General features: G+C 41.6%; 1 protein-coding gene across 1 annotated transcript in view; it reads right to left on the bottom strand.

Annotated features, from left to right (window-relative positions):
• Window positions 1-1,174: 1,174 nt before the first annotated feature.
• The window catches only part of KDM3B (lysine demethylase 3B), a 70,097-nt gene continuing 47,422 nt past the window's right edge, over window positions 1,175-23,849 (bottom strand). Inside the window, exons 16-24 of the mRNA XM_050905079.1 lie at window positions 21,867-22,133; window positions 13,670-13,841; window positions 10,463-10,553; window positions 10,245-10,375; window positions 7,049-7,168; window positions 6,392-6,531; window positions 5,875-6,051; window positions 4,571-4,705; window positions 1,175-2,522 (exon numbers count right to left, since the gene is read on the bottom strand). Of these exons, the coding sequence (XP_050761036.1) occupies window positions 2,442-2,522; window positions 4,571-4,705; window positions 5,875-6,051; window positions 6,392-6,531; window positions 7,049-7,168; window positions 10,245-10,375; window positions 10,463-10,553; window positions 13,670-13,841; window positions 21,867-22,133 (1,314 nt within the window). The 3' untranslated portion in view covers window positions 1,175-2,441. The remainder of the gene's footprint in view (window positions 2,523-4,570; window positions 4,706-5,874; window positions 6,052-6,391; window positions 6,532-7,048; window positions 7,169-10,244; window positions 10,376-10,462; window positions 10,554-13,669; window positions 13,842-21,866; window positions 22,134-23,849) is intronic.

The raw sequence follows: 23,849 nt of genomic DNA, 5'->3' as shown, positions 1-23,849 counted from the left end.
CAGCTTTTATTCAACTGAAGACCTGCTCTTAGTGGAAAACAAGCAAGAATTGGTAAGTGGATTCTGAATCTACAGAAATGCAAATTTGTGCCCCATATAAAAAAATTACCTACTTGGAAGAACTTGCCAAAAGAAGTGGTAGTCTCCATCTCCCGATGCATACAATCCAGATAAAGGATAAAAGTTTTCAAATATAAGTTACTGGAACTGATTTGCCAGATCAATTTACAAATTCTTCCTGTCCTCATCTGGACTGCTACATATTTCTTAATTTTAATCTATAATTTTTGTGCAAATCATTCCTCTTATTTTGGCTGAAAATTGCTTTAGGTTGATTGTACTCTATGATTAATAAAAGAGGAAATTCAAGAGACAGAAACAACGTTTGATAGACTCAAACCAAACAAAGGTTCAGCATGAGATGCAGAACTCAGTGTAGATCACCGCACATTATTACACATAGCCAAGTCTTTGTCTTTTTGATCTTTATCTAATTCTAATTGCCGATACACACACACACACAAATAAGGGAAACATCTCAGCTATAATTAACCCATCAGAATGGGTTGTATGCACAGAGTACAACAGAAGCGCACAAGAAATTCTGCACAGTAGGAATATGGTGAAGTCGAATGGTTCATGGGTTTGGCATAATCCTTTTCATCTGTAGCGGACTGAATTAGCCCATATTCACAGTATAGCTGCAAGGGTACGAAGGCCGCAAAAGCCCGGGAGCGAACTACTTGCACCCAGTAACCAACCTGAGAAGCTGCCAGCATGCCAGGAGTCAATGAACAGAACTGCTGCTGCCATCACGACCTCCAGGGTCAGAAACCAGGGAACCTTTACCACCCCATCCGTATCTCCAGTGGAGAGCGCAGCTCTGACCCCCAGCCTGTTCGGAAGATAGTGAGAGGTGGGGAGCAGAGCACAAGAGATGTTGTTTATGACAAGACAGATCCTCTACCCACACTATCTGCGGGAATCAAGAATCTGCAGGTGGCTTGGTATGCTCCTAGCGCGCGCTTGGGACACGAGGTGTAAAACACCCAAGCCTTCTGGTCAGACACAGGGCAAGAAGTTAACAGGCAGCCTACGTTACCAGAGGCAGGAGCTGAGACCAACTCAAAGCGAGAAGATCAGCATGCAAGTCTGAAAGAAACTGCCCAGGCTGTTACAGTAAATGACTTTTATTTTTTAAAAAATGAAATAACCGTGAACATATTAACAGGCCTGCAGGTGGCACTACAGTACAGCTGAATATAAGGTAGATACATTTCCCCATGTACCCGGACAATGAAATCCATTGCATCAATGCTGACATTAGTAAATTCTGAATACAGTTCTATCAAGCAGGAACATTTTACTTAAAATAGTTCTGGACAAAGTTGACACTGAAAGTTAACTTTTCCTTCACTTTGGAAAGGATAGATGTTTTCAGCTAGCACTGGTATTGGGTGAACTATTGCCTGCAGTCACCAGTGCAGGGAGAGATGTACAACATCTCCACGTGAGAACAGAGTTTATACTCCTTTTTACTTCTCATTCCGAGGAAGCAGGGTGGCGTAGGGAGAGGGGGGAAGATGGGTGAGGAATATGGGCAAGGGAGGTGGGGTGTCAATTTCTATTCACTCTCCTTTGGCTGTTTTTGTGCTATTTTGGACTGCTTTCTAAAAATCACTTCTTGATTTTATTGAAAGGAAGACTAAATGTAATGCGCCTTTCCTTGAAAATCCAGGAACAGTTGTGGTACTTCAAAAATACTAAAAATATCTACTTTCATGAAATATTAACTGTTTCACTACAAACCTATTTTTTCACTAAATACACAATTCTCCTATTTCTGGAGTCTCCTGGGGGAAAAAAAGTGGGTTCTCCCTTTATTTCTGCAAGTCTACAGTGTATAGAGAAACGGCTACAAGAAGGGGAGTGCAGAGAATAGCTTTATTCTTTTCCTTGGCCTGTATCTCACATGGGAAGTTTGCTTAAATTTCTGCAGTTTGGCTACTGTTGGTCACACTCCTTCAGCAGCTATCAACTAAGTCTGCAGTAGGACAACCCACCTCCAGCACATTCCTTCTAACTTTGTGGAGACTAACTAGGCATGAGGAAAAAAAACATCCACACTCTTTATACCATTTCTAATCATAATATGCAGGAACACCAAGTGGTTTCCATGTTCTTCCAATTTGCAAAAGGCCACAGGAAAGGGACATGGCACCTTTCGTTAGAATCTGGAATTCTGCATGTAACAGTGCGACCTTCCATGAGACCTTCAGTGTTGAGGCAGCGTAGAAAACAGTGGCTGAAGAGTGTGTGTAATACTGACCACACCAGCTCTTAGTGAGAAGCCTCTGCTCCTGCAGAGGCAGTCATGTGCAGTCCCTGTATATACTGTGAGCAAAAGGCTTACTTCACAGGGCATTTGGAATTAGCATTTCCTACGATCTAGCTAGTTTGGATTCATGAGCTTTCAGTGTGCCAACAGCATCTTTCACTGCATGGTAGATAATGTTCTTCACCTGTAACAGGGGAAAAAAAAAAATCAACTTCTACAGACTAACAAGGAGAGTCACATACCTATGCAATCAACTTTGACAGCTAAATTCGTAATAGTTGGCAAGTATACGCAAAGTATATACTATCACTGCTTCAGGATATCAACAGCACAATTTTTATCTGTCACGGTTAGATGACAAATAGTTTAGACACCTGCACTGATTCATTAACTCATTTTCTGGTCACCCAGCAACATGTATTTACTCATGTTATTTTAAGATAAAGTCTCTCTTTTGTGAGAGCTAGGAGGAAGTATACTATGAAGTCACGCATATGAGTTTATTTTGAAAAAGTCCTTGTGATCCGAGTCACTTACAGATTCACATGAATCAAACTCAAAAGGAGCAAGAAAATCATATGGTTTAACCCTATGTAAATTAAGATGACACAACAAATCATCCTGTTGTCTTTGTATGGAGGCTAGAAATTCTTCTAATTTGTGCATCTTCCAGAAAGGCAAGCAAGATCAGAGATGAAAAATCCACTAGTACTCACAGCAATCTGTTCCATGCTTAGCTACTTATCAAAGCTCTATCTTGTTTCTGATTTTTCTGATTAAGTTTATTTGAATTCCATTTCTAGGTATTGAACAGAACAGTTTCACCTCTAAGTGAGTAGCTTAATTGCACTTGCTCAACTAACTGCCAAGCACCATTTTTTCCTGCTGTACATATGATCTCAGTCTTTTGTATCATTTATGCGACAGTTATTGTCTCTATTTTTTAATATATATAAAAAAATACAGAGACAGATGTTTATATAAAAATACTATAAAAATATACATGAAAAATGACACAGAAAAATGGTAAAGTTTGGCTGTGAGGCACAAATACAACCAGTATTTCTTTTCACAGGAGTAGAGTTCCACTTTGCCAGCAGTTACTTTTTTCTTTTTCTTTTTCTTTTTTTTTTTTTTTTAATAATAAGCATTATTCATTTGCAACCTATTCATTTACAGAAACAATTCCACATCTGTGTCACTACAGCTGAAGAGGTACAGTGTTAGAAGGTGGATCCCCACAATGAGAGCTGATCCTACTTCTTCTTTCCTTTAAAATCCTGTGCAAATCCATGTAGAAATTTATAGCAATTTTTCACTGAATTGTTTGAGAGAATTAATGTGATAAGTTCTGACATTCTTGGGTGACATACTGGAGAATGGCTATATATTGAGTACTCACTTTTGCAAGAACAGCCATTCTGCAGATCTCCACCCTCCTTCATTTTACATGCATGAGATTACTAATACACAAAAAATGCTGACAACAAAATTTGCAAACTAAACAGATACTAACTCTTCAGAAGCATACACAGGTGAAATCAAAAAAGGTCTCCTACGGTCTTCTCTCTGTAGAACTTACTGTCTTATACACAATGTACTACTTCAGTGCATAATATGTTCTGTGCATAATTATTAGTTTAAGCAGCCGCACTTCTTCAAAGCAAAACACATTTAATTTTCCTGTTTGGGACTAATTTAGAATCATAGAATCATTTAGGTTGGAAGAGACCTTTAAGATCATGGAGTCCAACCATAAACCTAACACTGCCAAGTCCACCACTAAACCATATCCCTGATTTAAATAAGCAAGCCTTCACTTTCAGAGCAATTTTCCTTTAGGCAATAAAGAAACAAATACAAGTGTCCTTGGTCAAATAAATGTATCTCTTCAAAACAAAGCACTGCTTTTTCCTTTTTATTTTTTTTTTCCTGCTATGCTTCACTGTCATTCAGGATTCAGTCATTTAAAAACTTATTAATACCAACACATGCACTAGTCCAATAGTGGGAAAGTTGTCTGGAAATCCAAAAGTTTATTACTAATTTTTATTTACATAATACTGTAGACATAGGTGCATTAATTATTTTTTAAATACTTATCGCATGAGAACCTCCAAAGTTGTGGAAAGTTGTTAATTGTTCTGAAATCACGAGCCACACATTTCTAGTCCCGAACAAAGCTGGCAAAATACAGGACATATTTAGTGACTACTGTCACAAAACGGTTACCTGCAGTTTATCCTCATGGTTTGTATGAGTATTAGACAGGTGCCTGAACTCCTGGGTCAGACGGAAGCAGTGCTTCACATGTTCTGGAGATACAAAATCTTCTGCCACTTTAATGCAGCTGTACAAATTATGGACCTAAAAAAATCCGTATCAAATGACAGATACATCAAGACTGAATGAATCATACAAAACCCAAAAAACCCCAAACAAACCCACCCCACCTCCCCACTCCCCCCCAGCCCACGTATGTTAGGTTCTTCCACAGTTACTTATCAGAAACAGGAACTGAAGCCTATTTGATCTCACACAGAATTGTGTCTAATAGTAAAACCAGAACAAAATACATGACATCTCACATGTTCCCTATTCTCCCACATACACTAGTGTTCCCCAAAGCAAGTTCTCTACTGTTCTCCACACTTTTTTGGAATTCTGTTCCCTTGGCTGACGTTTCACTACAGAGAATGTTTTCCCACTGTTTACCCTAATTTTTTTTTCTTAATTCCATCACAGTACTGTATACATCATTCAGGTATTTATATAATTTTTACTAATTGTCCTGGTTTCGGCTAGGACAGAGTTAATTTTCTTCCTAGTAGCTGGTATAGTGCTGTGCTTTGGATTTAGTAGGAAAATAATGTTGATAACACACTGATGTTTTCAGTTGTTGCTAAGTAGTGTTTATACCAAGTCAAGGATTTTTCAGCTTCTCATGCCCAGCCAGCAAGAAGGCTGGAGGGGCACAAGAAGCTGGGAGGGGACACAGCCAGGACAGCTGACCCAAACTGGCCAAAGAGCTATTCCATACCATATGACATCATGCCCAGTATATAAACTGGGGGGAGCTGGCTGGGAGGGGGGATCACGGCTCAGGAACTAACTGGGCATTGGTCAACGAGTGGTGAGCAATTGCATTGTGCACCACTTGCTTTGTATAGTTTAATTCTTTTAGTATTGCTATTGTCATATTATTATTATCATTATCATTGTTTTTCATTCCTTTCTGTCCTATTAAACTGTCTTTATCTCAACTCACGAGGTTTTTTTCCCTGATTCTCTCCCCCATCCCAGGGGTGGGGGGCAGTGGGCGAGCGGCTGCGTGGTGCTTAGCTGCTGGCTGGGGTTAAACCATGACACTAATATAATGACTAAGATCCAATTCAAATAGTTCCTGTAAGAACTGCATATGTAGAAAAAGGAACCTAAGTCAGCAATATTAACTAACAGCTATTTTGAAGTCGCAGTCCTGTTGTGCCTCAAATTCAATTCTATTTGTCAATATGGCCTAGAGTTGGCATACTTACCTGATGGGGAGCACCTGCAGGAATGAACACAGCATCTCCAAGGAACTGCACTATTGCCCAGCCTTGTACACCATACTCATCATAGAGTCGCTTACGTAAGGTCTGGTCCAAGTACCAACTTTGGTCATGAATGGGGTCATGATCTGGGGGATTTTCTTGGCCTTGTTCTTCTCCAACCTAGGGCCAAGATATGGGGTGGGGGTGAAACCATGACACAGCACCTTGATATTGCTGGCTCACAAAAAGCTCTGTACCAAAACCCATAACAAACAAACAATTTCAAGGCAGGACATTACTTTCATTAAGCTCATTTAAGTCTTAACTAGTGACATGTGCAGTAGTATGAAGATTCTAGACCAGGCTGAAAACCTGGGAACATAATAACTATTAATGTCCTCAAAGACAGCATTAGAATACCTATGCACGTGATGTTGATAGCAACTTGTATCATTCAGCTGCTGTAAGCAAGCTAGTCAAGGAATCCTGTAGGCTCAAGCCTCCTTTGTAACCAACATACCTTCCGGAGAAGTTCCCGTATCTTTTCAGCATCCTTGGCAGCATAGATGTGCCACAATGCTCCAGGTTTCTCTCTTCCTTCATGGATTCGCTGCTTTGTTACATCATCAGCATCTCCCTCATCAATTGTTTTCAGAACCTCTGAAAGGGGAATCCACATAAGAGTGATACAATTACAAAGCTTCTGATTTTTGACATACAGAAGAGGAAGGAGCATTTTGAGCTGCTAAATCCAGTCACACTGCTACTGCAACTGCCGCATCATATAGTACCCTTTCTAAGCACATCAAGCTTCATCTTAACAAAATTCAGGAAACGTGTCAATTGGCAGCTAATCACAAAGCTCAGTCATGAGTTCAAACTGAACTAACTACAATTATTCAAATACAAGGAGAAGAAAGAGTAACTTTATCACCCTTTCTCCTCCTTTCTTCAGGGAGATATCTAATTTCTAGCAAAACTCTGCTGCTTCCACAGTTGGGAACCAATGAAGCATTACCGCACTTTTAAATATGTGCTGCAGACGTAGCAAACTGCCTTGTATATTTGGGTTCTATATCATAGATATGACAAGCTTAAACAATAAAAGGTACAGCCTTCTTTCTTACACACACAATTGATTTTTAATGGACAGAAAACAGCTTTCCTCAAACATTACCATCATCATGGGTTCCTTCCCCAATGGGAATCCCAACGTACACCATGACATTAACAGCATCAGACACGTCCAAGTGCAGGTTTGTGGTACCAACTCGTCTGTCTTCTGCAGTAATTAAGCCTACAATAGAGTGTAAAATAAAATCAAATTCTATTCAAGCTCTCATAGAAATAACCTGCCTGAAAGATCTTTCTAGAATGCTAACTTTACACAGCAATGAGAGCAGAAACCAATGCCAAAGGGCAGCTGAAACAGTTATTTTCATGTCATGTGTGGCATAAGTAAAAAGTTTACTGATAACTAGTGTTTTTATTTTACAGGAAATAGAAGTAGCAAATATAGTTCACCCATCATGAGAAAACAAGCATTTTAAAAACAAAGCCTGAACTTGTACTTTACAATTTTGTCTCTCTGAGGGTCATTTATACAATCTGTCATAAGGAACTTAGCTTTCATAATACAAAGTTAGTAGGCATTCTTTGGCACTGTTTTCCTTTGCTTGGAGGTACAAGAGATTAGACATAAGGAAGCAGTTCTTTACTGTGAGGGTGGTGAGGCACTGGAAGAGGTTGCCCAGAGAAGCTGAGGATGCCTCCTTCCTGGCAGTGTTCAAGGCCAGGTTGGATGGGGCTTTGAGCAACCTGATCCAGTGGAAGGTGTCCCTGCCCATGGCAGGGGGGTTGGAACTGGATGATCTTTAAGGTCCCTTCCAACCCAAACCATTCTATGATTCTATTCTATGATTCTAAGAGAAACCTCGACTGCTGTCAGTGGCATTAGCATCACACTGTGTGTAGCAAGTCATTGAACTGTTACAAGTGTAAGCCTCCAGCAGTTTGTTATTTTCTCATACTCAGCTGTAAAATCCGTATGATCAGTTGAATTCACAGCAGTTATCGTCCAACTCATCATTAACAATTCAGACTACAACTGAGTAAGGAAAAACACCTGCAGACTCTCAAGCGCTTACACCTTTATACATTGGATGATCTTACACCTCTCAAGTGGCTATGAGTAATGGAGAAAGAGATTTCAAATGGTTGCTGCTTAATTCTTTCACCTTCTCATATAACACATTCTTCTCTCTTCCTCTGACCCTTCAATAGCACTCTCTCTACTTTTGCTTTACCATCTCCTCTAGCAAGTAACATGGGGAAAAAAACTAAAAGATTAAAAAAATCTTTGTATCAGCAAACACTAACGTAAGTATGACCACAAGACTACTGATTATATTTTAGGATCACCATCGTATTTATCTCTTTTCTATTTAAAACATAAACTTCTGGGGACAGGAACTCAACTCACTGTGCAGTACCTATCATAACAGACCAGAAACAGCAGCAAATTTAGACAGTTTGTAAATTTAAAATGCTAACCACATGAAAGACTTTACCTCACTATTGAGAACTTTTTTCCACCACATACTCAGAACAAAGCCATATATTTACAACCAAAATAATTTAATACGCTAGAAAAGTTACTCTTATTCACCATAGACAGAATTACTGGTTTTATGTCTAGGTCCACCCTTTAATTTGTCTGTAAAGCAGCTAAGAGCAAAAAGATACAAAACTGTTTTTGAAGACAGACGTAGCTAAATTTTTTCTTTTAACTTGGAAGTAAACAAAGTGCAATACTTTCTCTCTTTGGACCAAGACCTATATATCTAAGAAGGATCAAATAGTAGAGGGAGACACTCCCTCCACAAACTCTGATACAAAGGAAAAGAAAACTTTCACATTTAAGATAAATGCAACAAAATGAATCCATTCCTTCCATTGCTAGCAACTAGCAATACACAAAGACAAGTTAGCCATCACTGATTACCTTGCTTCTTGCTGCACTCATATATATATTGCCTGATTACATTATAAGCTCTTTGGTGTATGGCCTTCTTCACTCAACTTACTTGTTAAGTAATACATAAACCAAAACACTGAACACCTTTAAATACTGAATAAGCTCAATTTGCCTAAGTTCACAAACCCCTATTTTTTTTAATTCTTATTTGTGATGTCATACTGCTAAAAACCACAAAATAACCCCACAAACACTTTCTCAGAACTGCAATACGTTGGCTTCCAGCTAAAGTCTAATCCACATTTGGTTACTAAGCTAAAACATTTTTTAAAAAAGACGAAACAATGCAAAATCTTTCATGTCCTCAGGTGAGTTGCTACTGTAGGTATATTGATAATTGAAATACAAAACCTTAAAAAACCCTGCACCCCTGTCTCATCAATATTCAAAGAGAACTACAGAAGTTACATTAGGGTAAGTTTGCTTCCACATACTTGCTTTGCAAGATGGCTGCAATTTTCTCCTTATCAGTGTCACTTCACATTTTTCAGTATATACAAAGAGCAACTACTTTAAGTGTTATTTATCTTACTCTAAAGTTGCAAAAGTACATACTTCCAAATCAATCGGTTATTTAAAAGTATCCTGGAACTTTAACAATCATTTCTTTTTAATTAAAAGTCTCCAAAACCTGCTTTTGGCCATGACCTCAAAGTCAGTACAGGAACTGAAATAATTCAAGTTGATACGACATGCATTAATTATTCATATATCCTCCACAATCGGCTACATTGACAATCCTTTGAAAGTTGAATGCTTCACAGCCCCATGCAGGGTATGTGTTCAGACAAAGGCTTCCTCCATTTGTATGCTATTTACCTACTAAATAATTACAGTCTTAAGAAGACAAAACTATCCAATTCAGGCAGCTGAACATGGTGACAGTTTTCTCTTGCATGTTGTCTATGGTCTATGTTGTTAGACGTGGATTAAGAAAACTACAACTCTGGTCAGAAACATGAACGCACAGATCGAAGTGCCCAGAAGCTGGCTAATTTTCCTCTCAAATGTATCAAATGGTCTCAAAAAGATACTACCTTCTCCTTGAACCCTGTATCAGTATTGTGCTTATTATATGTATTAAATAATAATTGTTTGCAAACTTAACTTATCATATGTACATCTCTTGGAAACCACAAGGCAAAAAAGGGCACATCTGACAGAGAGAGGACTAGCATAGGAATAGATCGCAGGACCAATTTAAAACAATGACAGTGTGCTCTAGGATAAGCGCTCAGTTTTGATTAATGCCACAACCTTGCATATGCCCTAAGTACAATAAAGAGTATAATAAAGAGTCACAAAAATCAACATCTGCAGAACTATTCTCACGTACCATAGGCATTGTACATTTTGGGACCCAAGTCAGGACGGACAAAGTAGCTTGGCAGCCTAGAAGCCAAGTTCAGTCTGCCATCCCTCTTGGTATATTCAGGAAGAGGAAGATTTTCCATCAAGTCCTCAAACCTACAGAGCAAAAAGAGAACAAAGGCATGTTTTCCTCCTGCAGTGCCTACAGCAGTCCAGTAGGCATTGATACTAAGGTTTACTCACCTTGTAGGCATCATATCTCTAAAGTCCTCCCCTGGAGGCCAATCCTTTAACTTTAGTACCATCGGCTGACCATCATCTGACCTGAGCCGTTCTGCAAGAAACAAATTAAGATTTCTTCATGTATTATCTTTTTACCACAGCCCATTACCTTGTTTAAGCTGTAAGTCTTTTGTACCAAGACCTCTTATATTGCACAGCAAAATGGATCCTGATTTTTCTTTGGGCTTCCAAGCATTATCATAGTATGACCAAACAACAGTTTAACAATTAGATATATATATATATATCATTACCTACAGCAGAAGTTTGACAGATCTTGCACAGCTGCTAAGTTTTAGAATAGCTTTTATTCAGCTTCAAAAACGAGCCTTTCCAAAGCGTTCTGCCTTACTACTTTTACCAAAGGCTAAAGGAGTTTTACCTTTCATTTCAAGAGGAGCGGTGCTTCTATAAAATCATGCTCTGAAATCAACCCTAACCTCAGTATAAAGCAAGAAATCATGGTACACCACACTCAAAAAAGCTAAATGGCAGGTGGTTACTGAGGAAGACAGCCTTTAGTTTTTTAAATTCTTCTTTGCTGGAGGCACTCAAATTAGCAGGGTGCTGAATTCAAACATTTGTTCTTCACTTCAAGAGCTGTACACAAGTCCTGACTGGTAACAGAGAAAGCTGGTAGCACAGAAAGATGACATTACGTACGCAACAGTGAATGTGCGATATGACAGCACCGACCACACCTACTGCTGCTTTGCCTCAGATGTTACAACGGCTAAGAGAGTATATCTGGAAGCGGTACGTGGGGCAGCTTAGAAGACTCAGCATAACATTTAGAGAGAAACAAAGTTCACTCTCCTACCAGATTCTTCACAACTCTACATGAAGCCATCAGTTGGAAAGCAGGGTGTACTGCAGTCCGACACCTTCACATCCCCCTTTCCCCAGAAAGTAACATCCTTCACCACTTCCTACCTTACCAAGGATTGTCAGCCAAACAAAAAGCAACTGATCTAGACCTAGCAGAGCTGCTGAGAGCACCAAAAGAGAAAGCACATCTAAGAAACTAGGACTTGGAGACCTGTGAATCACATCTGCATTATATATCAACAGGCTACAGAAGACAGCCTTAGTTTGCAATATAAAAAATTATTTTATTGAAATTAAAAGGAATTAAGAACTGCAGATATGTAAACCAAAGTGACTGATCTAAAGAAAACAAATTTTGATGAGCTACGGATTTTAGAGAGGCAAGTGAACTGAAAAGCTCAAGGACTTGAATTTAAAGATGTTTCAGAACTTCCCGTATTCAAGATTTTGAACTCATCCAGGATCTTTCTTCCAAACAAGGAGAAGAAACTTGTAGGAAGGCTATTCAGAAAGGACAGAGTGAAGAGCTACCTGGAGGAAAACATACAGATCTGACAAGTTACACAAAACTGGACAACACCCAGAAAACATCTGATCAGCAAAGAAAAGCAGGTCTAAGAAGAATCAAACCAAAAAGTTAGACCTGCCAAAAGTCCACTCAGAACTCAAAGATATTCAAAGTAAACAGCACAACATTAAAATTAACTAAAACAAAGTATCATATAGAATAATTAAGGTAGTATCTCAATACCACCTCCAAATTCAGTGGCTGTTCTACATCTCTTCAACAACTTAATGGGGGGCAGGGGAACACGACCAGCCACATATTTGAGAAATCTAAAATTTATGTAATGCAGAGAAGTCAGAGTCATTACATAATGTGCAAACAGTTTTCATATGAGTTAGTGTGTTAAATCTCTGGACTAGTGGCAAATAATACTCTTCTAATTTAGGGATTGCACGTGGCTGAAAAACACTAAATAAAATGTATTTGAAAGAAACTAGCAAAAGTCATCAGGTTTTCCAACCTAGATCACTAACATTTCTCATATAAAGTGTGGTAAAGGCATTGTCTAAAAGAAAGGCAGCAGCTGATTTCACTGAAAGGAGCATATCTGTCTGGAGACAAACTACAAATAACATTTCTCAAAGATAACTTGACCCATACAAATTTACTATTTTCATTAATGACCCTAGTACAAAAGTAAAGTGTTTGTGAAGTTTCCCAATTACTGTTAATACACAGAAAGACCACACTGTTATATCCTTCTAGGCCATTTATTTCTGAGTAATAACAGAACTAGTATGAAATTTAACAGTACAAAATACAAGACTGTACTTGGAACCATATAAAAACAAGTCAAAAGTTGGGAGCTCTTTGATTGGAGAATGACTAGAAAAGGGAATATTCTTGGTCTACAAATCTATCATTTCATTCGCTGCTGAACAAACATTCCATTAAGTCATCCAATAGTTTACCAGTTCTGCTATGTGCACGTAGCAATAAATAAAGAAAACGTTTTATACACAACACTAAAATCAGCAACATTGCAATGAACGGTTACAACTTTGAACATCTGTAAATGTAACACCACTCTGATCTAGGTATATGCAATCTAAAATAGAGCACTCTGCTTTTCAGAAGCTCTTTAATCTGACCAGTTACTTCCCCGGGAATTTTAACTGGTTGGCTTCCACATCCACACTTGACAGAAGGTTTTCTCAAAGAAGAACTCAAACATTAAGTAATGTGTTATTACATGGGGTACGCATATAGCATTGCTATTCATAATACATATAAACTTGTATTTGTACTCGCAAATGATCTACTATAAAAATAATTTTCAATGTCAAGTTTACTTGGTTGATGTATTCCACCAAGTCTGAGTTTTAGCATCAAAAGCCTCAGTCTGTTTCAGCTCTGCAGGTTCCCTTTAGTTTTACAATAAAAGCTGAGGTTGGAAGGAGAGTAAGGGTAGTCAAATTACTTACTGTCTTAATAACAGTAACTGATGATTGATTTCACTGAGGAAAGTTCAAAAAAAGTAGTTTCCCATGAAATAGATCATCTTTTGATACATGAAAGTAACACACACCAACACGCTGTAGTAGACAATATTTTCTTGGGCAGCCCTGCCCTAATCTTCACCAATGAAGTATCTTCTAGGGTGCGCTACATATAAGGAGCAATGGCTTCTTTGGATGAGACTGATAGCTATTTGGATTTTTTTTTTTTAATTATTATTTTTTTATTTTTTGAGAAAATAGGTGGAAAAGGAGGAGTTGAAGGTAGCAAGACAGACTGCTCAGTTAAACTAGTCAGCCATAGATATTACTTACTAGATATTATCTCAAAGCCATCCCAGAAGTCACGCACTTTCACGTCTGAAATTATGGCACAGTTCCTGCAGTTCACCAAATCTACATCTTGATCTCCAAATTCCAGGCTGAAAGCTTCTGGTTTCCAAAGCTCTGACTTCAACTTCTTATGGACACCAGATACCAGCACGGGCTGAGAATACAAAGATGAATGCTTACTCCACCGTAACCAAATTTCTTACACATGCAGCCAAACTTTCTTAAGAGCTGAGACTCCTGGCTACCATCATACAAAAGACACCACAAATCTATTTTCATCCACGTCTAGTTTTTGTGCATCAAACAAATAACCAGAGTCAAAGCAAACTTCAGTTCCAGGCCATGTGCAGTTGCCTTAGAAGTGGTATTGTATTAGACTTACTAAGGCAAGGGTATTAGGTGTACACGGCAAGGTGCTGGCAGCAGGGGCGGGCTCTGGGAGATGAGGCTGGGAGCTGCCCTGTGCTGGACACGGACGGTTCCACCTGGCTCCAACAGACCCATCGCCGGCCAAAGCTGAGCCCATAATTGACGCTGGTGGCGCCTCTGTGATAATAAGAAAGGGTAAAAAATGCTCCGCTGCTGCTGGGGGCGGAGGGGGGAGAGGGAAGGGGGAAGGAAGCGAGAGGAACAACTCTGCAGACACCCAGGTCAGTGAAGGAGGAGGGGGAGGAGGTGCTCCAGAGATTCCCTTCCAGCCCATGGAAGAGACCATGGTGAAAGCAGGTTGCCCCCCTGCCGCCTGTGGAGGACCACGGTGGAGCAGACAGCCACACTGCAGCCCGCGGAGGACCCCACAGTGCAGCAGAGGGAGATGCCCTGAAGGAAGCTGCAGCCCATGGAGAGCCCGCACTGGAGCAGGCTCCTGGCAGGAGCTGTGGCCCCTGGAGAGAAGCCCATACAGGAGCAAGTTTTCTGGCAGAAACTGTGGCCTGTTGGGGACCCACGCTGGAGCAGCCTACTCCTGAAGGACTGCAGCCCATGGAGAGGGCCCACACTGGAGCAGTTCGTGAAGGATGGTATCCTGTGGGAGGGACTCCACACTGGAGCAGGGGAAAAGCGTGCGGAGGAAGGAGCAGCACAAAGTGTTATGAACGGACTGCAAGCCCCGTTATTCTCCATCTCCCCTGTGCCACTCCAGGGGGCGAGGAGATAGAAGAGTCGGGGATGAAGGAGTAAAGTTGAGCCTTTAGGAAGAAGGAGGAGTGGGTGGGGGTAAGGTGTTTTTAGCTTTGTCTTTGTTCCCCACCATCCTACTCTATTTTTAATTGGCAATAAATTAAATTCCTTTTTCACAAGTTGAATCTGTTTTGCCCGTGACAGCAATCGCTATGTGATCTCCCTGTCTTTATCCTGACCCACAAACTTTTCCACCTTATTTTCTCCCCCTGTCCTGTTGAGAAGGGGGAGTGAGAGAGCAGCTGGGTAGGGATCTGTCAGCCAGCCAAGGTCAATTCACCTGTGGAAGTACAGTGGGTGTTGAGTCCCACCACCTCTCCTTTTTTTAAGTACAAATGCAAGTACCACTAGAAACAGCATTTGTAGTAAAGCCTTCTCATATGAAATTTTCATATTCTGACATGAATTTTTTAACTATTTCACTAATTCTTTACGTATAGTCATGGATCATCATCAATTCCCTAGTACAAAACCAAGTAGCGGAAAAGTGGCTGTTCACTTGCAAAAGAGGTTTTAAGATGTTTAGGCTAACCATGTATATACATTCCACACCGATATTTGAGTGGCCTCTCCCCATAAATGCTCAAGGCATTTGCTAAACTAATAATACTAGGAAAACATATACCAGACAATCCTCCCAACACTGGCCAAGACCTTGTCAGTTCCTCTCACCCTGCGTCTCTAGAGAGAGTTACAAGACTTGAGGGAAAAGGAAAAGAGGGTATGAAGTGAACTTGCACATGGACTATCCCACCTGAAGAACTCTAGGTTTAGTAACTGCTACCTATGTTCAAATGACAGTTCACATGTCTATGCAAGTTTGAATCAGTTCCAAGCTGTGCCCTATACATGAACAATGATCTGAAGGTGGATCTTGGGCTTATTCACATGAAGAGCTCAGTACAACCCTGAGGAGCACAGATACCCCTAGATGTTCTAGTAGTATCAGCATGTTAGACAAAGATACCTACAGAGCTATACACAGGCAACTCCAAAGTTACATTGCTTAAAAACACTCCAGTAACTAACCACTGCTTCACCTGGATTGCCCAACGGCCTCTAACACGAGTAGCATCCATTTTAGTCCCTCAGTGAGGACAACTATTAATTCAGAAATGAATAGAGGAAAACAAAAACAGCTTTGGGGATAACAGAAATGGCCTTGGTTTTCAAATACAACACAACATAGCCCTTAAGTTCTAGAAGGCAGCAATGAAACCTCAACTCCAGAAGAGTGAGGTTTAAGAAAACAAAAAGGGGTTGTTACTTTACTCAACTTCAGGCAAAAAAAAGGTAAAAAACCCCCACAGAACCACAGAAACATTTAGGTTGGAAGGGACCACCCCCACACTAAAAAAAGTGTTTTCTTGCATTCAGGTTGAACTTCCTGGTTTTTAATCTGTGCCCGTTGCCTCTTGTCTTGTCAGTGGGCACTGCTGCGAAGAGTCTGGCTCCCTCTTCCTCATTCCCTCTCATCAGGAATTTATACATATTGATAAGATTTCCTCCCCACACTCCCCCGAGCCTTCTCGTCTCTAGGCTGGACAGTCCCAGCTCTCTCAGCCTCTCTTCATATGAAAGATGCTCCAGTCCCTTAATCATGTGTGTGGCCCTTCGCTGGACTTTCTCCAGTGAGTCCACATCTTGTGCTGGGGAGCTCAGAACTGGACACAGTACTCCAGGTGAGGCCTCTACCAGTGCCGAGTAGAGTGGAAGGATCACTTCCCTTCACCTGCTGACAATGCTCTTCCTAATGCAGCCCAGGAGGCTGCTGCCCTTCTTTGTCACAAGGATGCCTTCTTGGCTCACGGTCACCTCCTTGTCCACCGGGACCCCGAGGTCCTTCCAGGCAAAGCTACTTTTCAGCTGGCTGCCCCCCAGCATGTACTACTGCAGGGTGTTATTCCTCCTGAGGTGCAGGACTTTACATTTTCCCTTGCTGAACATCACAAGATTCTTCTCGGTCCTCTTCTCCAGCCTGTCCAGGTCCCTCTGAATAGCAGCACAACCATCTGGTGTATCAGCCGTTCCTCCTAGTTCTGTATCATCTGTAAACTTGCTGAGGGTGTATGAACTCTGTCCCACCTAGGTCACTAATGAGGATGTTAAATAGTACTCAACCCAGTACTGACCCCCTAGGGTACACCACTAGTGACTGCGATCACAACTCTCTGAGCATGGCATTTCAGTCAGTTTTAAATCCACCACACTGTCCACTTATCTAGTCTGTACTTCGTCAGTTTGTCTGACGACATTATGACAGTGTCAAAAGCCTTATTAAAGTTAAGATAAAAAACATCCAGTGCTCTCCCCCTGATCCACCAAGCCAGTCGTCTCATCACAGAAGGCTACAAGACAGGTTAAGCATCATTCAATGAGCATTGCTGAGCCCCTCTTCTCTTCAGGACCATATCCCATGGGATTCTTCCAAGCAGATATCTGAAAATGTGGAAGTCTGCTCTCCTGAAGCCCAGGCTTGTGATCTTGCTTTTTTGCTTTGCTCCCTCCTCTCAGGACCTTGAGCCGAACACCACCATCTGATAGTCACTGCAGCCAAAGCTGCCCCTTACCTTCACACCAACAACCAGTTCTTCCTTGTGTGTAAGCATGAGGTTCTGCAGAGTGTCCTTCCGTAGCTGGCTCCTTGATCTGCTGTGTCAGGATGCTGTCACCAATGCACTCCAAAAAACTTCAGGAATGCTTGTGACCTGTTGTGTTGTTCCTCCAGCAGATACGAGGGTGGCCCCATGAGGCCCAGGAAACGTGCACACAGGGCTTCCTCCAGCTGTCTGAAGAAGGCCTTATCACTTTGTCTTGATCAGAGGTCTGCAGCAGATACTTGCCACAATGTTGCCCACGTTAGTCTGCTCACGAATCCTGGCCCATAAGCTCTCAAATGGCTCACGATCCGTTCCTACGCAGTTTCATGCATTCCAGCTGCTCCCTCACATAAACAGCAATGCTCCCTCCTCACCTTCCTGGCCTGCCATTCCTGAACTGTGCTTCCTGAATAGCCTGTACCTATCCCTCGCCATACTACAGTTGCATGAGCTATCCCACCACTTCTCCGTTATACCAACGAGATTGCAGCCGTGCAACTGCACACTAATTCCTCCTGTTTGTTCCTCATGCTGTATGCATTAGTGTACAGGCACTTCAGAAAGATACCTAGCCATGCTGATTTCCCAGAAACTGTATGAAAGCTTTCCTCATAATACTGTGATGTACACAGTTCCTTACTTATGTGCATATGCTTGAGGTGAACATCTTTCATCCCTGTTTTCTTGAGTATGAGATTTCTCCTGTTCATATCACCCCACATTGCTTGCTTGCCAACCCAATCAACTAATTCCTTTGTTGATCACTGGTCATACTCTCCCTCCCTTGTCGTTCCTGGCTTATAGCTCTCCTAATCAGGCTGGCCAGCCTGTTGGCAAAGATGCTTTCGCCCCACTTAGATGGATCGCATCTCTTCCAAGCAATCCTCAATCCTCAAAGAGGTTCCCATGACCATAAAACCCAAAACCCTGTTGTTGAAACCAGCTGCGCAAACAATGGTTGACATGCAGGATCAGCCCACCCCTGTACCCCTCACCAGCAGGATTAATAAAACCACCTGGGCTCCATGGCTGTGACCACTACTCCCAGAGCCATATAGTCACTCTTGGTACTGTCCAGGTCTCCCCAGTAGTATTGTTCACGCCAATACGGAAGAGCAGCAGAGGGTAAATGTCTGAGGGACAGACAAGCTTTGGCAGTCTTTCCACTATGTCCCAAATGTGAGACCCTGACAAGCAGCAAACCTCCCTAAGATGACAGAGCAGATACACTGATCCCAAGTTTAAATATATTCCCTGATGCCAGCAGGAATTGTAACATTAAGGCAATGGAACAATTTTAATCATATTCTACAAAAACCTAGGGATCATGGATGAGGAGTAAAATAACAGTACCTTTCACAGGATGGGCGGAAACTGCTGCCAGGTAGACTTTAAGCTGATGGATAAACTAGTCTTCTTCAGTCCAGGAAAACAATGACAAATTTTGATCCCTGCTGTATTCACTTGACCACTTGAACATAACAATTAAAAAAAAAAAAAAAATCTACTTAACCTAGTAGAACCCTTCCAGGTATTAAGCAGAGAATTTCTCATGGAAGAAAGAAAATGTTCTCTCTAGTGAAGAACACAGCTAGGGTTGCAAGATAAAAGGATAGCGGACTTGGTTGGTAGACATTTCCTGCCAGATCTGCTCTCAGACTACAGGGAGAAAACAAATAAAAACCTCCACCACCACCCCAAATCTTCAGTATCTCAAGAAAGAGAAAGCCTAGCATGAAAATTCAGAAAAGAACAGGTTCCTATAGGATGAGAATCCTGACAGTATCCCCAGATGAGCAACCACCATGTTCAGGAGAGTGAAATGCTCTTGAAGAACAGCTTCAGAAAGAAATAATCCTACAGTCTCCAAGTGAATTCTGGGGTAAGACAGAGTTTAACTTATTTCTGACAATTTCTAAGACAAAGAAGTTGAAAAATGTTGCTCTTTCTGCATGACAGAGTGCCATTTGTTATCCAAACACTAAGGGAAAAGAATTTTCTCTTTTAACGATTTGGGATGCTACCATGGCTAAGATCTTCATATGGCTCAGATCTGGTGTCCAGTGTGCACTTACTGTGCTGGGGAGGGTAGCTAAGAGGTTTTTTCCAACTAACCTTTTCCAGCCCACAAAATGGGAAGGGGAAGATGATTTGGGGGATGGTGGTGGAATTAATGTTCTTTGACTTCACTTCTAAAGGTGCAGCTGGGATGTACAGGAGGATGTCAGCCAAGGGAGAACTGTGACAGAGCAGAGTTTGTTGAGAGAATCTCTGCTTGAAGAAATTCTGTTTAGAATAGCCTTGTCAACACAGCGATGCCTGCCTGGGTCACCTGCTCTCTCTTGTGCAGGAATGACAGAGGTTCAGTTATGTTGCTTTCCACATTTCAGCAGGAAACTCAAGTGAGTGCAACACCACTGGAGAATCCTTGAATAAGCAAAGGGACTTGCCTAGTTTGTTGCTATACCAGGGGTCCTTTGAATGATAAAGTCATTCAGAAGCATCAATAGCACATCTTGGGGCGAAGCCTAAAACAGAGGGTCACAAATAGTGCATGAACATGACAGTTGTAGCCAGAGCCTCAGGGTGCGCGCCAACTTGGAAGGTGATGCGCACTGCAAGCTACACATCTGACAGAGCATCGGTCATCACATCTCTAGACTCCATAAGGAGTCTCTCAGGATTCATTAACAGTCAAGAACCCCAGGGCCACGTGCAGCATCTTGCACCTGGTGATTAACCAGTCTCATCTGCAGAGAAACTCACAAGCACATCTTTTGTAAGTATTCCCAAAATATTTAGGATCCTCCTCAGAGAGACAGTATTATTTGCTGACAGAGAGGGTTGAGAAAATTATCAGAGTATACTGATCAGAAACTAAGGAGCTCTTTGCCAAGTTAGGCAGATGACTGACACCACAGCACTGCAAAAGAATGATCTGAAATCCTTCATAAATCAGAAAGGGGGGGGGGGGGGAGAGAGAGAGAGAGAGAGAGAGAGGGGGGGAGAGAGAGAGAGAGAGAGACCCCTGTGCACTCTGAAAAAATCAGGACAAGAAGATAACTGCAATTAGGGGGAAAGCTGACAATACCAGCAGCAAGCTAAGTTTCTAGTCAGAGGAGTGAGGGTGTGCTGCACAGTAGCCTCTTCCACCTATTAGGAGCTGGCTAGGGGAGTCAGAAACAGGAACTGCTAACTGTGGCTGGTGGTGCCACAGTCATCTCCGCAGTTCTCACGGCTACGTGCTAGTTATGCTTGTGCCCAGGGGACCCAGAGAATGTGCAGTCCCATGGGACACGCTAAACTTAACTGAAAAGTACTCTACTTGCAGCAGAAATGGACTCTGAGTGCCAAGAGGAACATGCAGCCTGATCTGTTCCTCTGCCACAGCTCAGCAGTCCGCATGTCTCGTGAGCAACCACAAATAAGTATGGAATGTGAGTGCCAAGAGCATTAGCACAGTAACAACAGAACAGCTGACAATAAGGACTTCTCCAGAAAAGATGATAAGGGACATAACTGTCTAACACCCATGGTCTCAATTCTGAGTAGTTGGTGAAGGTAACGGTGTCAGAGGTAGCTGCAGAACCAAGTGCCAAGAACACAGTTTGAACACTATGGACATCATATTCTGTTACAGCTATGGGTGCACTTCCTCTGCAGCAGCAGCTACTCACCCATTTTTTAAGATTCAGCTTGTCTGACCAGGTCAATCTTAATGACACTCTGGTGAAGTCTAAGCTGTAGCACTACAGATTGAGATCTGAAAAAGTGGCTATGCTGGCAGCAGGTCTAAAGTCCGGTCTCTTGACTGAAGGCCTAACCGGTTGATGACCCCTCAGACAATCCAGGAGAGTGCTCAATACATGAGATGTTGAGTTCAAAACAATACTTGGGTTCACACAGGCTGTAAGCTCAGGATGAGACACTGCACCAAGTACACTCAAAATTTCAGCAGAAATTACTGCATGTAGCACTTTATTCTTGTACACGCTGCAGCTGGAAGGAATGGACCTTTCCCTGAGGCTAAAAAGCATCAAGTATGGGGTAGGTGCTAGGATGCGTGCAGGAAATCATAGTGGATTCACTACTGGGCTGTAGTAGAGCAGGTTCAGCACAAACCACACCACAACTAAAAAGGCTGTCACAGCAAACACCCTCATACTGGCAAGCTGAGGAAAGCTCAATGAGCAAGAGCACATGGGCTCGAGTCAGTACAGCATGGAGTGGACAGGGCCACTGTGTACCCTGTTTACAGTGCTACAGTTGAAATCTTCACTCATCATATTCACTCAGGAGCAACTGGCGAAAGTTTGAATGGACTTGTCAATAACCAAGGTACAGGTTAAAATTTCAGGATACTTATAAGCAGTAAGGGTTGGCTATTTGTCATCACCCACCTGGCCTTGTTTCCAGCACTCCCTGAAGATCTTCCAGTTGTTTTTGTTGCTAGGATCATGAAGGCAAAGGAGTCTACCATCACACAGCCAAGAGTGGGAAGTGTGCGGATCCAGCACATTTAAGCCCATTACCATTTCCTTCACCTCTCTCTGTGTGTCAGCTAAATTACTAGCTCGTTTTGCAGCATCAGACGTCTTCTTATTTTCCACCACAGAAGCAATGATATGGTCTAAGAAGTTAGGCAGGCTGGCTTTACCTTTGGCCCCCTAGAAGATGTAAATCCAGAGGTAAGTTGAGTCTTACAACAGCAGAAATATTAATGCATATCAGCTCTCTTTCAGATTCTAGTCACAGACATCTCGCTATCAGAAAAACATGCAACAGTAAACAAATCAGCTCAGAGACAGGAATTTATCCAGTAAGAACAGAAACAGCTATGGCCCTGTTTTATAGTAGTAAAACTTAAAATAACCTGCTACAGGCTATCTAGAAAAATATTACAGCAAACAATAACGGAATAGAAAACTTAAGTGATCTAAACTCTGCTACTTTAATGGTAAAAATGGTTCATATTTTTCTTAACTTCATTAATATCTCAACGCTATTTCCCCATTTTCCTCATTCCATTACTAAGAAAGTGAATTCAATCCTGGCACAGGTAAGCTGACAAATACGGGAACATTAAATAAACACTCACAGACAGAAAGGAGAAAGTGCTTCCTGTATGTATAATGTTAACAGAACCATTAGTAGACAGCCTCTCTGGTTATGGCATCCATGCTCCTCAAGGGACGTTTAAAACTCCTCAAAGGATGTTTAAAATTCGGAAGAGATTAACAACACAATCTTAAATTGTGTTCTTAACTTAAAAAAAAAGCCTGCCTACAGGCCTTGCCTATAGCAAGATACTTAAGACATTAAATATATTTCATATATTCAACAGAAGAGAAACGCTAACTGGATCATTATTCACAAGACATCTATGGGAGGGGGCAGGGGTGTGATAGATTTCTGGCAGCGAAGAGTTTCTCATTCTAGCCAAAAAAACCCAACCACACCCCTTCCCCACCCCACCCCCCCACCCCCCCCCCCAAAACCCCAAACAAACCAAAAAACAGGGACTGGAAGCTGAGTGAACAGTAACAGTGGAAAACTATTACTGGAACAATTTTACCATCTTTTTAAAACTGAAGTGCAATAGACAGAAAATTTACCATATGCAGAGTTATCAATCTAAAACATAACACTATCCATAACTGAAGATACTCATTCAGTAAAAAAATATTCATGGAATTATAGAAGAGTCTAGGTCAGAAGGAAGACCTAGAGATCATTTGGTATAACTTTCTGTTGAAATCAGCTTAAGTTACCCTGGGCTGGGTCAAGCCAAACCTTAACTTCTCAGGGAAGGAAATTACATCACTTCTCTGGGCAGCCTATTCCACTGCTTGAATGTAAAATGAGAATTTTTTCTTACATCCAGATAGAATTTCCCCTGAAGCAACTTGTGTCCATTGCCTCTTGCCCCGTTACCATGCATCCTTGTGGAAGGAGTACCTCCATATTCTGTACAACTACCTTTTAGATATGATAAGATTGACCAGATCCCCAAAGCATTCTCTTCTCTAGGATGAAGAGAACCACTTTCTTCAACCCTTCTTCATGTGTCAAGCTCTCCAACATTTTAATCATTCCTGACGGTCCTCCACTGGACCCCCTCCAATTTTTCAGTGTCATTCTTCAACTGGGAAGACCAAAACTGGAAACAGTGTTCCAGGTGTAGCCTAACAAGTGCTGAGTGGAATAATCACAGTCCTTGCCGTGCTCCAGCTGTACGCCTCCTGATGCAGCCCAGGACAGTTTGCCTTCGCAGCTGCAAGGGCACAATGCTGCCTCATGCTCAGCTTGCTATCCTCCAGGACCCCGGCCGCCTTTCAGAAGGGCTACACCCCTGCTAGTCAGACCTCAGCCTGTACTGCTGC

The sequence above is a fragment of the Gymnogyps californianus genome, chromosome 14 (assembly GCF_018139145.2).
Source record: "Gymnogyps californianus isolate 813 chromosome 14, ASM1813914v2, whole genome shotgun sequence".
Classification (NCBI taxonomy): domain Eukaryota; kingdom Metazoa; phylum Chordata; class Aves; order Accipitriformes; family Cathartidae; genus Gymnogyps; species Gymnogyps californianus.
Note: the sequence above shows the minus strand (reverse complement) of the source record. Positions and strands in the feature narration are given on the sequence as shown.